The 14,086-nt window shown below is 41.1% G+C and overlaps 1 protein-coding gene across 1 annotated transcript in view; it reads right to left on the reverse strand.

Annotated features, from left to right (window-relative positions):
* Nucleotides 1-14,086, reverse strand: part of Rapgef5 (Rap guanine nucleotide exchange factor 5) — a 236,612-nt gene that overhangs the window by 184,091 nt on the left and 38,435 nt on the right. Inside the window, exons 2-5 of the mRNA XM_076920935.1 lie at nt 12,094-12,144; nt 10,002-10,108; nt 6,546-6,667; nt 251-419 (exon numbers count right to left, since the gene is read on the reverse strand). Of these exons, the coding sequence (XP_076777050.1) occupies nt 251-419; nt 6,546-6,667; nt 10,002-10,108; nt 12,094-12,144 (449 nt within the window). The remainder of the gene's footprint in view (nt 1-250; nt 420-6,545; nt 6,668-10,001; nt 10,109-12,093; nt 12,145-14,086) is intronic.

Genomic DNA, 14,086 nt, shown 5'->3' on the forward strand with positions numbered 1-14,086 from the left:
TTGAGCAGAGAGTTAGAAGCATCGTGGTGCAGCTGGTAGAACAAGCATGCCTAGGATCGGAATAGCAATGGAGCCATGTAGGAACCAGAATGAATGTTCAGCAGTGTGTCTTGCCTCTCTTAACTTAGAAATAGTATTCCTACCACTCAAACAAGGTGGGGATCTGCAGGCACAGAGCACAGTCCCAGGACACAGGACACCTTCTCTAAGAAAGAACAGTCTACAGTGGTACCTAACAGCACCTACTCACAGGTCACAGATGCCAGCTCTCGCAGGGATGAGATGCACAAGCTCCAGCAAAAGCTTCACTCCCTTCTGCCACTCTTCCTCTCTTTCAAATTCACAGTACAGGTAGCTGCATTCATCCGAAGAAAACTGGTAGAAAACGTAATTATCTTGGAAGTATAGATGTTGGTCCACTGTTAGAAGCAAACAAACAAAAAAAAAATATTGTGGTTTAGAGTCATAAATCACATAATGAACTGAAAAGTCCGATAGTTAAGGAGAATCCATAGACAAGGCTGTACTCTTATGTCTGAACTTCATTCACGCTTAAATGCCCCATCAAAATGAAAGGATGCACTGGTTGGTCAATTTCACTGCCTGAACTTTGATATATTCACATATACACTAGGTTTTCTGCTTCACAGACAAGTGATGGTCAAATCAATATCGCTTCAAAGAGGGCAGCAAGCAATGCTCACAAACACAGCATGACAGCAAGCTTCAGTTAGCAAGATTAGTGGCTATCAACTGGGGGTGATTTTGGTCCTGCTTCAGGGGACAACTGGTGATGTCTAGAGATATTTTTGGTAGTCACAATAAAAGAGTATGCTACTAGCATTGAGAAGGAAAAAGAAACAGTTGTTGCTAACCTATATGTACAGGACAGTCCCCCCACAACAAAGAATTGTCTAACTCAAAATGTCCATACTATCAACATTGGGAAATCCTATTTTAAAAGAATCAAAAACTAGAGATGCCGTCAAAAGGCATTTACATAAAATGTGTGGCTAAGGCCAGAGCACTGAGCAGATCTTGGGTGGCAGCTCTGCCCCCAACATCCAAGAACCCAGAGGAAGCAGGGATCCCAGGCACTCGAACTCAGGCAGTATCTTAGGTAAGCAGACAGCAGGGCCCGCCCTAAACAGGGAGTAACTGGGAACCAAAAGGACCCAGGAAGTCACTCCTGGCCCGGAACACTGGTTCCTTCTGGTCTGGGCCAGAGCACTGAGCAGATCTTGGGTGGCAGCTCTGCCCCCAACATCCAAGAACCCAGAGGAAGCAGGGATCCCAGGCGCTCTAACTTGGACAGTGTCTTAGAAACTAGTTCTCAGATCTGAGGCCTAGATCAGACCTCTGCCAGGTCTGCTGTTGTGTGGACCCCGGATTCCACCTGAGACATACTGGAAGGTCCACTCAATCCAGATCCACAGAGGAACAAATGAACTCAGAGCTTCAGACAACATATCCTGAGATATTCTAGAGGAGACACTGCACCCAGAACAGCAGACACCTAGCTGGACTACTACCTTGGAGGCACCATATCCTGAGGCATCCTAGAGGTACCACTGTAATCAGTGTAGCTGGAAAAGATCACAGAGACATCTGGACCCCTAGGAGATCAGACACAAGCTAGATAACTAGAAAGACAGGCTTCAGTCAGAGACAGCAAATACAGGCAGCACTAGAGTTAACCAGATGGCAAAAGGCAAGAGCAAGAATGTAAGCAACAGAAACCAAAGTTACATGGCATCATCAGAACCCAGCTCCCCCATCAGAGCAAGCCCTGAACACCCCATCACACCAGAAAAGCAGGAATCAGAATTAAAATCACTTCTCATGATGATGATAGAGGGCTTTAAGAAAGATATAAATAACAGTCTCAAAGAACTTAAGGAGAGCACTGGTAGACAGATAGAAACCCTTAACAAGGAAACACAAAAATCCCTTAAGGAATTGCAAGAAAATGCAACCAAATGGGAAAAGGAATTAAACAGAACCATGCAGGATCTAAAAATGGAAGTAGAAACAATAAAGAAATCACAAAGGGACAATACCCTGGAGATAGAAAACCTAAAAAAAAGATCAGGAGTCATAGACACAAGTATCACCAACAGAATACAAGAGATGGAAGAGAGAATCTCATGTGCAGAAGATACCATGGAAAACATTGACACAACTGTCAAAGAAAATGCAAAATACAAAAAGCTACTAACCCAAAATATACAAGAAATCCAAGACACAATGAGAAGGCCAAACCTAAGGATAATAGGTATAGATGAGGGGGAAGACTCCCAACTAAAAGGACCAGTAAATATCCTCAACAAAATTATAGAGGAAAACTTCCCTAACCTAAAGAAAGAGATGCCCATAAATATACAAGAAGCTTACAGAACTCCAAATAGTTTAGACCAGAAAAGAAATACTTCCCGCCATATAATAGTCAAAACATCAAATGTACAAAACAAAGAAAAAATACTAAAAGCAGTAAGGGAAAAAGGCAAAGTAACATATAAAGGCAGACCTATAAGAATTACACCAGACTTCTCACCAGAGACCATAAAAGCCAGAAGATCCTGGACCGATATCATACAGACCCTAAGAGAACACAAATGCCAACCCAGACTACTATACCCAGCAAAACTGTCAATCATTATTGATGGAGAAACCAAAATATTCCATGACAAATCCAAATTTACACAGTATCTCAACACAAATCCAGCACTTCAAAGAATAATGGGTGGAAAATTCCAACAAGAGGAGGGAAACTACAGCCTAGAAAAAGCAAGAAAGTAATCTTCCAAAAACCCCAAAAGAAGATAGTTACACAAACATATCTCCACGGATGTTAGTCCAAAAGCTTGGATTAGCGAAGACTCAACCCACAGACCACATGAAGCTCATGAAGAAGGAAGACCAAGAGGGGATGCCTCAGTTCTACTTAGAACGAGAAATAAAAATGCTCAAGGGAGCAAATAGGGAAACAAAACATGGAACAGAAACTGAAGGAGGGGCCATCAGGAGACCTTTCCACCTGAGTATTCACCCCATGTACAGCCACCTAATCTAAACACTGTTGTGGATGGCTGGAAGTGCATAATGTGAGGAACATGATATAGCTGTCTCCTTAGAGGTCAGCCAAAGACTAAAACACTCAGAGGACAATGTTCACAATTAACCACTGATATGATCAGGGGTTTCCCAATGGAGAATTTAGTGAGAGGACTGAAGGAGCAGAAAGGGTTATTGACCCCAGGTGGAAAGCAACAATACCAAAAAACCAGAGCCCCTGCCCCCCCAGGGTCTAAACCACCAGCCTGGGAACACATAGGGAGGGACCCAAGACTCCAGAGGTATATGTAGGGGAGGATGGCCCTGTCGGACATAGGTGGGAGAGGAGTTTCTTGGTCCCATAAAAAAAATGAATGAAAAATGAATGAATGAACACACAGTGGGGGGGGGATGTGAGGGTGGGGAGGGGATAGTGAGGGGGGTAGGTGTGGTCACTGCCTCATAGAAGCATGAGGAGGGGGATGGGATAGGTTTCTGGGTGGTGGGAGGAAGTAGGCTAAGGGGATAAAATCTGAAATGTAAATACTACAACCAATTTTAAGAAGGGGGGGGGAAGTCTTCAGAACCAACATCTTTTAAAAAAAATGTCAGGCCCCTGGGGGTGGGAAATTTTTTTTTTCTTGATACTAAAACTTGTTCTGAGAATTGTATATTGCAGAATACACAGCCTTGGTGTATCTACTCAAAGCATACTGAGCAGACCTGCCCAAACCTCTGATGTCCTGGAATTCCATCTGGATTCAGTGAAGACACAGCATCAGAGGCTTATCAACTTACTCTCCCCCCCCCCCACCCCTCTTCTAAAATCTCAACGCCCTTAATCAGCTTGAAGAAGTTAAAAAAGAGTCAGCGCCCCTATTCCCTGAGCTTGGGGACTAATGTGGTTAATAATGGTCTGTCTTTCTAGGGACAAGTAGTGGTTTTGTTGGAACAGGGGGGATTAGCTAGGACTTACTGCATAGCCATAACCTACTGGTAGAAATCTGTATAATTATTATCAAGATGAAGTTATAAATTCTTAAATGGTACAAAATTTACTTTGATCTCAAATTTAAGGTTTACATTGGTACGAGCTCCTTATTAATATAAAAGTGAGATGAATATTGATACGCTCATGGGCATTGTGCCTGTATAACACCTTTAGGAATACAGGGCCTAGACCCAGCCCTTTTTTAACTTTTTTAACTTATTTGGGACGGTTAACCTATGAGTTAAGGGACTATAGCAAATTCATATTTTTGAGTTTATTGTTAGGGTGCTTTCCATATTTTACTTAGAAATAGCTGAGAGGAGTTAACAGAAAACAGTCCAGGTTACCTTACATGGATAGTTGGTTTTCAAAACATCAGAAGTCCATAGAACTGATGCTACAAATATTTATATATTAATGTTCATATTGATTAGAGACCTGTCTGCTCCTGACAGCTTCCTGTCGTGGATTCTAAGAAGAAATTGAGCATCCTTGGAGTTACTCCAGTTGTGTGGTAACAGCCACTAGGCAAGAATTGCCTCTCTCCATCTACAGACAAATTACTGTCCAGAAAAGGACACACATGCAGAATAGTCAACTGATTATATCTGCCTAGACAGAGTAATCAGTCCTTAATAATCCTGCATCACCAAGGTCTGTCAGATGATTCTGGGCCAGAAGGCTGAAGATTTGATTCTCCAACGTTCGGTAGTATAGGGGCTTTTCAGGTGTTCAGAGGTCTCTATAAATTGGCTAAGTTTTAGAAGCTATGATTTGTGCTTCCCACAATTATAGTTAACTCAGTCATTCTGGATTTCTGACGGGGTTGAAAACTTATAGCTATTTACCGTAAGAGAAAAGATTTGAGTGGATGGTCGGCAACTGACATTCATCCTAAAGCCAGGTTCAGAACTAAATGTTTTAGTTAGGATAGATGACAGAGGTGCTTGTTAGTCAACAAAATGATGGACTGGGTATTAAGACTATCTTGTACCTCACTGGTACAAATTGGCATAATTATGCTCTAATTGTATTTTGAGAGAAAAGTTTTATTTTAACAGGAAGGGTGATGTGTAGGAGGAGCTAAGGTAGGAGGAGTACTGAGAGGAAGAAAAGGAGTAAGAAGAGGAGGAGAAGAAGGATAGGAGAAGCTAGGTGATGAAAGAGAGAAAGAGGGGGGAGACAGGGAGGCAGATATTCATGTATCTCCACCAGTCAAAGATAGTTGTTATATCTAGGTCAGTCAGTGGGTTACACCTCTGATTGAACAATTCCAAACTTATAACGCTTATGATTAACATTATTTAAAAAAAAATGTATAAATGCAAAAAGGAAAAGGGGGCATGGGATAGGGGTTTTCTAAGGGGGGGGGGATGGGGAAAGGGGATGGCATCTGAAGTGTAAATAAAATATCTAATAAAAAAAAGAAAAAAAAAAGATTAAAAAAAACCAAAAAAACAAAAAAAACAAAACAAACAAACAAACAAAAAAAAAAACAAAAAAATGTGTGGCTAACCAAAAACCCAATGCTAGCCAATGGGCCAATAAAAGCTCTCCTCCTCAAAAATGGTTAATTGACTTCTTAGATAAGAGTATTAGGTGCTAGGTATTAGTAACTAAGATGATTATAACCAAGTCCCCTCTGTATCATTCTTTCACATCAATATCGGGAATTGACTTCAATATTTATCATCTTTAGAAACCAGGGCTTCTCAGTACTAACGAGAACCTGAGAGATCGAGATAAACAAAACCAGTTTGGTTTCTGCTCCTTCAGTTCCCTGAGTTCAACCGAGAAGAGAGAGATCGCCATCTGTCTTACCTTCTAGTTAAACATCATTTTCTGGCCCATTTGAACAGCTAATATTCACAGCTCACATATCTACATGTTCATGATTATTTAATTAAGACGGCGTACACATACCACTTGTAAATCAGTTTCCGATCATTAGATACATCATGATAAATCATTCATTTGAAGCTACCAAAGATATCAATGGCAAAAAAGTTTATGAGCTGCCCCAGTGTAGGGAAATGCCGGGGAGGGAAGATGGGAGTGAGTGGGTGGGTGGGTGGGTGGGTGGGTGGGTGGAGGAGCACCCTCATAGAGGCAAGGGGAGGGGAATGGGATGGGGAGTTCTGAAGGGAAGACTTGGAAAGGGGAAAAGACTTGAAATGTAAATTTAAAGATATCCAATAAAAAATAAAATGTGGAAATGAAAAAAAAAGAGTTTATGAGCAAAGTAGATAGGGAGAAAGGCAGAGACTTTTACAGGTGTAAGTCTGTGATTAACAAGTAACTAATCATTTCCACAGAAGGTGTGGGGAAAGCAAATGAATCAAACATGATCGGCCATTCTTACCTAGAAAATAATTGTGTAAAAATCTGCCTTCAAAAACAGTTTCCACCCCGATTCTGACATCCTCCAGAAGTTCAAGTATGGTCTGGTCTAGCAGTTTAACAACACAGCAGCTGTGTCTTCAAAGTAAGGAACACTAACCTGATGACATAATCCCCATATCCAGTAGGAGCTGCCAGACCCCAATGGCCATAGATCTACACTGGACAAAAGGACAGTGTTCCAGGAGCCAGTCGACCAGCTCTGACCCCACGCAGCTTCTCCTGGAACAAAGCAAAGCCACAAGCAATGAGAAATTTCAAAAACACAACATTAATGTTTGACGCCACTCCTTTCATGAGCTCTCTTCCCGAGGTAAGCAAGCCAAGAAAAAAAAATGGCTTTGCCACTTCCTCATCTTCAGATTATGCTAATATAATGCTAAACATTCAGATATATGATTCTTTTACATGAGAATGCAGGTGGCAAGAGAACCGGCAATTAGACCAAACAGTCAATACAACTTCCAATTCTATAGGACACCTTTCATGTTAAGGATCACAGTGTTAATTAACTAATTTCTCAGTGCTTCTTTCAATTAGCCAGCATCTTTGGGCTTTGAAAGCACTTTAGCTCATGAATTAAAGACTGTCATTTAGTTTTCACGTTCTCAAAACACTGAGGCTCCGCAGCCTTTTCTGCATGTCTGATATCACCTGGAACACAAAATCAAACACACATTTGCTCAACAAAGCAAACCTCCACGTTGCACCAGGTAGCTAGATGGTAGTAGTTATGCAAATCTGAGCACAGGTGGTCATGAGGAGGTCTTCTAGTCTGAGTCTTTCAATAGCACTGTGCTCAGCGGTTTCAGGGACAAAGAACAAGGATGCTGTCAGGTGTAGATTTTGATACATCAAAGCTACCAGGAAACTTAAGATACCCACCCCTATCAAACCCCTTAGGTGTTGCTGGTGACCACAAAGCCCAGACCCTTCTAACTTTCCTTTCTCATTAGGAAGGGTTTACTCTGTTTGAGACACGGGCTTGAAACAAATATGCTAAAAGCACAGAATTGCTATGACAACCTTAACAGAAACTGGGTACCATTCCCTAACATGGTATTGATTTCACTGGATCTGGTTCCTTTCTGCGCCTCCCTAAACCTCATCATTATGTTTGAAATTGCTCTTACCATCCATCTGACCAGGAAAACCACTAGGGACAAAGAGAAACCCTGCCCTTAATATCTCTAAAGCAAATAAAATGAGACGAGCATTTTAATTTCTAATCCCCTGACTTGTTGGCCAGATCTACAACAATTCAGTTAAAAGCCTAAATCCACAGGGCAGAGAGGTGCGGAAAGGATAAAAAACTGAGGTTATTGGAGCATCACGATCTAAATGCTGCCAGCAGCTCTTAGCCATGGTGTATTTTAAGTCTTGTACTCCATCCAGAAGCTTTGGTGGTAGGTACATGCAGATCTAACCAGAGCTGTGATACCGGGCGGTAGCTCTTTCATACAGAGATGATGAACTATAGGTTCATGTGAACCTGTGTCCATATATAGGTGATGAACTATAGGTTCATATGAACCTGTGTCCATATGTAGGTGATGAGCTACAGACTCATGTGAACCCATGGACAGCTGCATTTTACCCATCTCTGGGATGGAAATTTTGGTTGTTCTTGACCTCTTCCTCTCCTCCCATTATAGTTTCCAGTTATCTGTGGTAGCACAGACACTAAACTGTAAAACATAAACGGTGTAGTGGGGTGCTTAGTGATTTGTGTATTTAAAAGGAAATAAGGTCTCAGGAACCAACATGCTCTTTCTCTAGCACCAACTGAATAGAGACTTTTCAAAGCTTTTCTTGTGGGTTTTCATCTAGCATATGGGAACACGTCACCTGCATTTACCACCAGACAAATTTAAGTGATCTATCCTAGACAACCATATTTGTAATTTATTTTAATCCTACAACATCAATCAGTCCTTGAAATTAATGGAGAAGACAAACAAATACACACTCCCTCCCAACTCTGCTCCTATAGAAACCTAAATACGTTCTAAATTGGGTAGCTCATTTTTCCATAAACCTGATTAGATCTCCATTTTAATTATTGCCCACAGAGATCGCAAACAAATTAAAACAAACAAACAAACACCTTAAGAACAAAGGTAGGCTTTAGTATAGCCTTTTGTAACTAATGTGGAGTCTCTGAGCTTGCTTACAACTAGGCATGAAGACTTACATATACAATGCCAATTTTAAAGAGTCAGATGTCACCATACATGGTGTACATGGTGTTGTTTCCTTTTGTTTTTAGTTTCAATCTCGGCGTGTCTGGGTACGGAGGTTGGAATGCAAAAATGTCCCCTGTGGGCTCATGTATTTGAACTCTTGGTCCCTGGGATGGTACTGTTTATAAGGTGACAGACATTTTTGACCACTGGTTCTCAACCTTCCTAATGCTGTGTCCCTTCAATATATAGTCCCTCATGCTGTGGTGACCCCCAACTGTAAAATTATTTCATTGCTGCTTCCTAACTATAATTTGCTACTGATATGAATTGTGATGTAAATATCTGGTATGCAGACCCTGCTTTAGAAGGTGCAGCCTTGTTAGAGGAGGCACATCTCGGAGTCTGAGCTTGAAAAGTGCATCCTCGAGCCTTACTTCCAGTTCTCTCTCTCTGATTCATGCTTGTAGTTAAGATGTGATCTCTTTGCTTCCCGCTCATTCACCTGCTGCTATCCATCCCCTGGCATGATGGGTACCATATGCCAAAATGGACTCTTCCTGGAGTTGGCTGTTGGACCACTGAGCTCACAGCAGCTGTGATTAGATATTCAAGTTCTCCACAAGACTGGGCTTCTCAACTACTGGTCATGAAGAAGGCAGGGTTCAATAGGACCCTACACCTTTCTGGGTGTTTATAATCTGCTAAGAGTTGTTATTTCAATGTTGTCTCTTTAAGAAAAGCAACAATAAATAATATTTCATTTCCCCTTGCTTTATTTTTATAATTTTCTTTTGGTATCATTCAGTGTTAGTCTATCTTCCTTTGTTTTGTTTTGCTTTAGTATTCCACAAGAGTGAAACACATGCTTCAAATGACCTCACAGTAGGTCCAGCCATTTATTAAGATTGGCCATAACTATTTGTCTCTCCAATACAGTTTTGCCTTTATTTTTACTGGCTCTGGAAGACAGATTGCCTGTTCGATTTTCACAGTGTAGTGTGGGATGCAGCTCCTTCTCACCTGGAGGATTTGAACAGCTCTTTCTGCCTATGAACCTTTCCAGTGACTTGACAATATCTCTAATGTGGACAGACCTCTATTTCTTGAAGTCCCCAGTGTAGCATGCACCCACCTCTGGGGAGAATGGGAGAAAGGGGTAAGGGGGAGAGAGATCATGTAGTTAGAAGCTTCATATTCTTTTAGAGCCAGAAGCCTAACCATGACCATAAGCAAGCACCCTTAGAATCCTCAGCAAAGAGAACACATCTGTCTCTCTGATGGCTAATACCGAGACAGCCTGCTACTCTATGCTCAGGGTTACAATTGTAACACAGGCCGGTTTTCGACAAAGTGTTAAGAAATTGTGTTACCTGTAAAACCCCTTGAGATTCACTCTGTCCTTTACCAGGTCAGCTGCTTGAACGATAATAATATTCCTTAATGCTCTTCCTGCACAAGAAGAATTCTCTCCATAAATCTAAGAGAAAAGACAAACAATCACTGTGAATGTAGAACAATAATGTGACAGTCTGTGAACTCCCAATAGCATGCTATATATAAGTATCATGACCAATTCCCTGAGCTTCAGACACGTTTTAGCCTGTGAAGCTACCGGCCTATAATCACCTTACTTTATTTTAGATGATGGTCTACTTAGGCTATTAGACTATAATAACTTTCCCAAATGTAAAGCACTTTACCTAACTATAATCGTAATATTCTTCTAAAATACAAAGATTTCTGTGTAAAATATCCATTATCTTAAATACAGTGTTCCAATCACTACAGGAAACTGAAGAATTGTTTAATCTATTTAGATTAATCACAAACAAATCTACCAGTTTGGTCATATTGGTAATTCATGTATATAAAAGATATTTCCACACTTAGTGAATAACCTAAAAATGGTGCAATGTCACAGCAGGCTACTTTGCCCTGAAGCGTCGCGTAACCTCAGAGTTCACAGCTAATTCCAAACGTTCCGATTTGATCTACAGTACTTCACAATTCCATCTTTCAGAAAGAGATTTAACTTCTTCCCTTAATCTTCTCATCCCTCCACCATCATCTTTGGTCCCTGAAGATGAATCTAAGAACCTCTGATGAGCTCTAAGCCCTATTTTTAAATGCCTCCCTTTCTCCAGTTGCACCATCCTCTATAGCACAAGGCTATTTCACACACCAAGGAGGTGAAATGCAATGAGCAAAAGGTAAATTACTCATGGAATTGTTGTATGTTGCTAAATTCTTACAGCTTTCCATTTATTCTCTTCTTGCATACTGAGAAATGTATTTATTTTATGTGTATGCGTACTTTTGCCTGAATATATTTACGTATATATGTGTGTCATACGGTGCCTCTGAAACTCAGAAGATACTAGATTCCCTGGAACTTAAGTTACAGATGGTTGTGAGCCACTGTGTGGATGCTGGGAATTGAACCTGTGCCTTTTGGAAGAGTAGCCAGTGCTCTTAACTGCTGAGCCATCTCTTGGCCACATTTGATTCTTGTTTAATTTTTTTTTTCTTTTATTTTTTTTTCTGGCTGTGCTGGGTTTAATCTCAGGGCCTTGTGCACACAATGCAAATATTCTACAACTGCACTACACCTCTGCCCCTCTTAGTAAACTATTTCTTCACCTATAAATATTTTATATTGTCTCTTAAAGCAATCAAACTGGTAATATACTGGTTATGCCTTGATAGGAAATAAGTGTTCATACTTAATTCTCCCAATATCATAACTTGAACACAATTTTATGAGAAAGTGAAAATGGCCAGAAATGATGCCTTGTTAGCAAGTTTTTAAAAATCAAATCTTGAGCAGCAGACATGACAGAAAGTTACTGAGGCAGAGGCATGAGTCAGCTGATGCTTGACTTGTCCCGACACCTACAAGGTTCACTCAGTAAGTATAAAGCATTTAATGAGCAGCTGACAAGTACAGAGTCTATTCCAGGTGCATAACATAGTGCAAAAAAGGGCAGACGAGGTCCTCATCTCCATCTCCCGTTCTGAAGAATGGGAACGTGTGTCTGATTCTTTAATGCAACACAATAAACACAAATTAATCTCTTCTCATCAGTGAACTAACTCAAAAGGGACAACGTCCTTAGACTTAACTACACATACCTCTGGTGTTTATTATGTACAATGTATACTGCTTGTAAACTCTTGTCTTACCATCAGTACAAAAAGTAAAGGATACATATTTACTGTTACCTTGGCATTGCAAGGCATGTGGAAAATAGTTATTTCTTATCTCACGAGTATCATGAATCATGGCGATGATCAGGGAATTTCAACTTCTTCAGTGGTCTTCCCTGAGGGGTTGCTGCTGTGATGCGTACATTAGCTCTGCAAAACTCCAGGTCGGGGCATCTCTGACACAAGCATTCTCCACTAACATCTGTGAACCACCATTTCAGAAAGTACAGAAGGATAGAGAAACCAGTTTCGTACCTGAGAAGGACTATGTTCAAGGTATGGATTGGAAATTCTTCTTGAAAGAGTCTATTTTAAAAGAAAAGAAAAAAAGGAGGGAAAATTAAACTCAAACAGATACTGTGAACACCATCATCATCATCATCATCATGACAACAAAATAAAGCAGCACATGCAAGTGTCAGGCCTAGGAAGTATCCACACTAAAGATGAGTTTAATAAACTTCAAGTGTCCTCTAAGATCACCTGATTAACCTTCACACCAATCAGGCAGGACATTCTGCTTCACTAGCTCCTGCCTCAGAGAGGTCATCAGCTGCAGTGATGGAGACAGCTGTGCCTTCAGACCCCTCGATTCACTCCTGATGAGGCTGGGATTCATTTCTCTTGCTCTGCCCCCATTCAAGCATACTACCTCAGATGTTACTCCAGCCTCTCAGTGGATCTTCCTGCCCTTCAGTTTCGCCCTCTGAACCACCCATCCCACAACCTTCAACAGACAAATCTCCCCAAACCATGTCCTTCCATTTAAAGTGAGTCACTGGTAGCTTACAGGAGCTATCTCAAGGCCCTCAGTTCCAGTCTACCTCTTACACAGTCTTGCATTCTCTTTCTTCAGTACCACATGAATTTCCTCACTGGGATTTAAGTGCCCCTGGGTCTTGAAGAGGATATTGTAAAGCAAGGTACACATGCATGAAACTGACAAAAATAAAGAATTTGGAAGATCTAAGTGTCAGGATGTTAAATCAGTCCACAGAGTCCTTGTCTTGCAAGCATGTAAACCTGGGTATGATCCCCATGACCAATGTTGGTTTTTAAAGTGGGTATGGTAGCATACACTTGTAGTCTCAGAACTATGTAGGTAAAGATAGGTGAATCCTTGAGATGCACTGGAAAGCCAGTTTATCTTGGAAGCTGGAGGCCAGTGAGAGACCGTATCTCAAAAATAAAAGTGGTTAGCACCTGAGAATGATGCCAGGTACATATGCACACATATGCATATGGACACACAGAAGTCTACCCACCCATGAACATACACACACAAATACATCAAAGCAACCTGCCATTCACATACCTGGCCATACCATTTTCTGTTCAAATCTACTCTCTTCCACAATGAACCCACAGGACCTCAAAGCCCAGGTTCGCACTCCTCCCACATAAATGCTAACCAAGCCTGACTCTGCTTAGCTTAAGATCAGATGAGGTCCTATGTGTTCAGAGTGATAAGGTGGTATACCAGATGGTTATTTCCCAAGTGAAGCCCCGCCAATGGGAATGGGGGTTGATACTCTTTGAAGATCTTTATTTAGCTGCTGCTCATGCTACAGAACTTGGGGTACACTGCATGGCGGCACATCAGGGACCCCTGCTGGCACTTTGTAGCACTTTGGTCTCATGGCACATAGCACACGATGTTACATAAAGATGTTTATTTTTTCCATTCACTTATTTAGCGCTTTGTGTATCAACTAAGTAGCTGCTGTATGGTTTGAGTTGCAGGAGCTAATTTTCCCTACCTAACAATCTCGGAAGCAGCAGCATCTCCCACAGATGCTTAGGCACAATGGAAGATGATTATCACATTCTACTGTGGTTCAAGAAGAACAGAGAAACTAACATTTAGTGAGCTCCCAACCCATGTTTAAAAGCTCTTCACACCTGGACTCTAAGAACTGACGCTTTAGAGAGACCAGTTTTTAGCCTGCCGCCTCCATTTCTTAAAATAGCCTGCGGTATTTACCAAACATACCCTGCCAGGCACTGCTTGCTGTGTGGTATGTGGACCTTGTACCAAATTTTAACCTAAAAAGAAATTCCTGTTCCGACCTTTTGTATTTTAGGCAGCCCCCACACTAGTTATCTTTTGATTAAAACAAATATAAGCATTGACTCTTTATCCAGAAATGCTAATAAACTTTGTTAAAGATCTGCAAGTTGCTTGAAAAAAGAAAATATTAAAAGCTATCCTAGTTTTTGATGCCTGCCATATTGGCCTTGTCTGTGC

The sequence above is a fragment of the Arvicanthis niloticus genome, chromosome 23 (assembly GCF_011762505.2).
Source record: "Arvicanthis niloticus isolate mArvNil1 chromosome 23, mArvNil1.pat.X, whole genome shotgun sequence".
Taxonomy (NCBI): Eukaryota; Metazoa; Chordata; class Mammalia; order Rodentia; family Muridae; genus Arvicanthis; species Arvicanthis niloticus.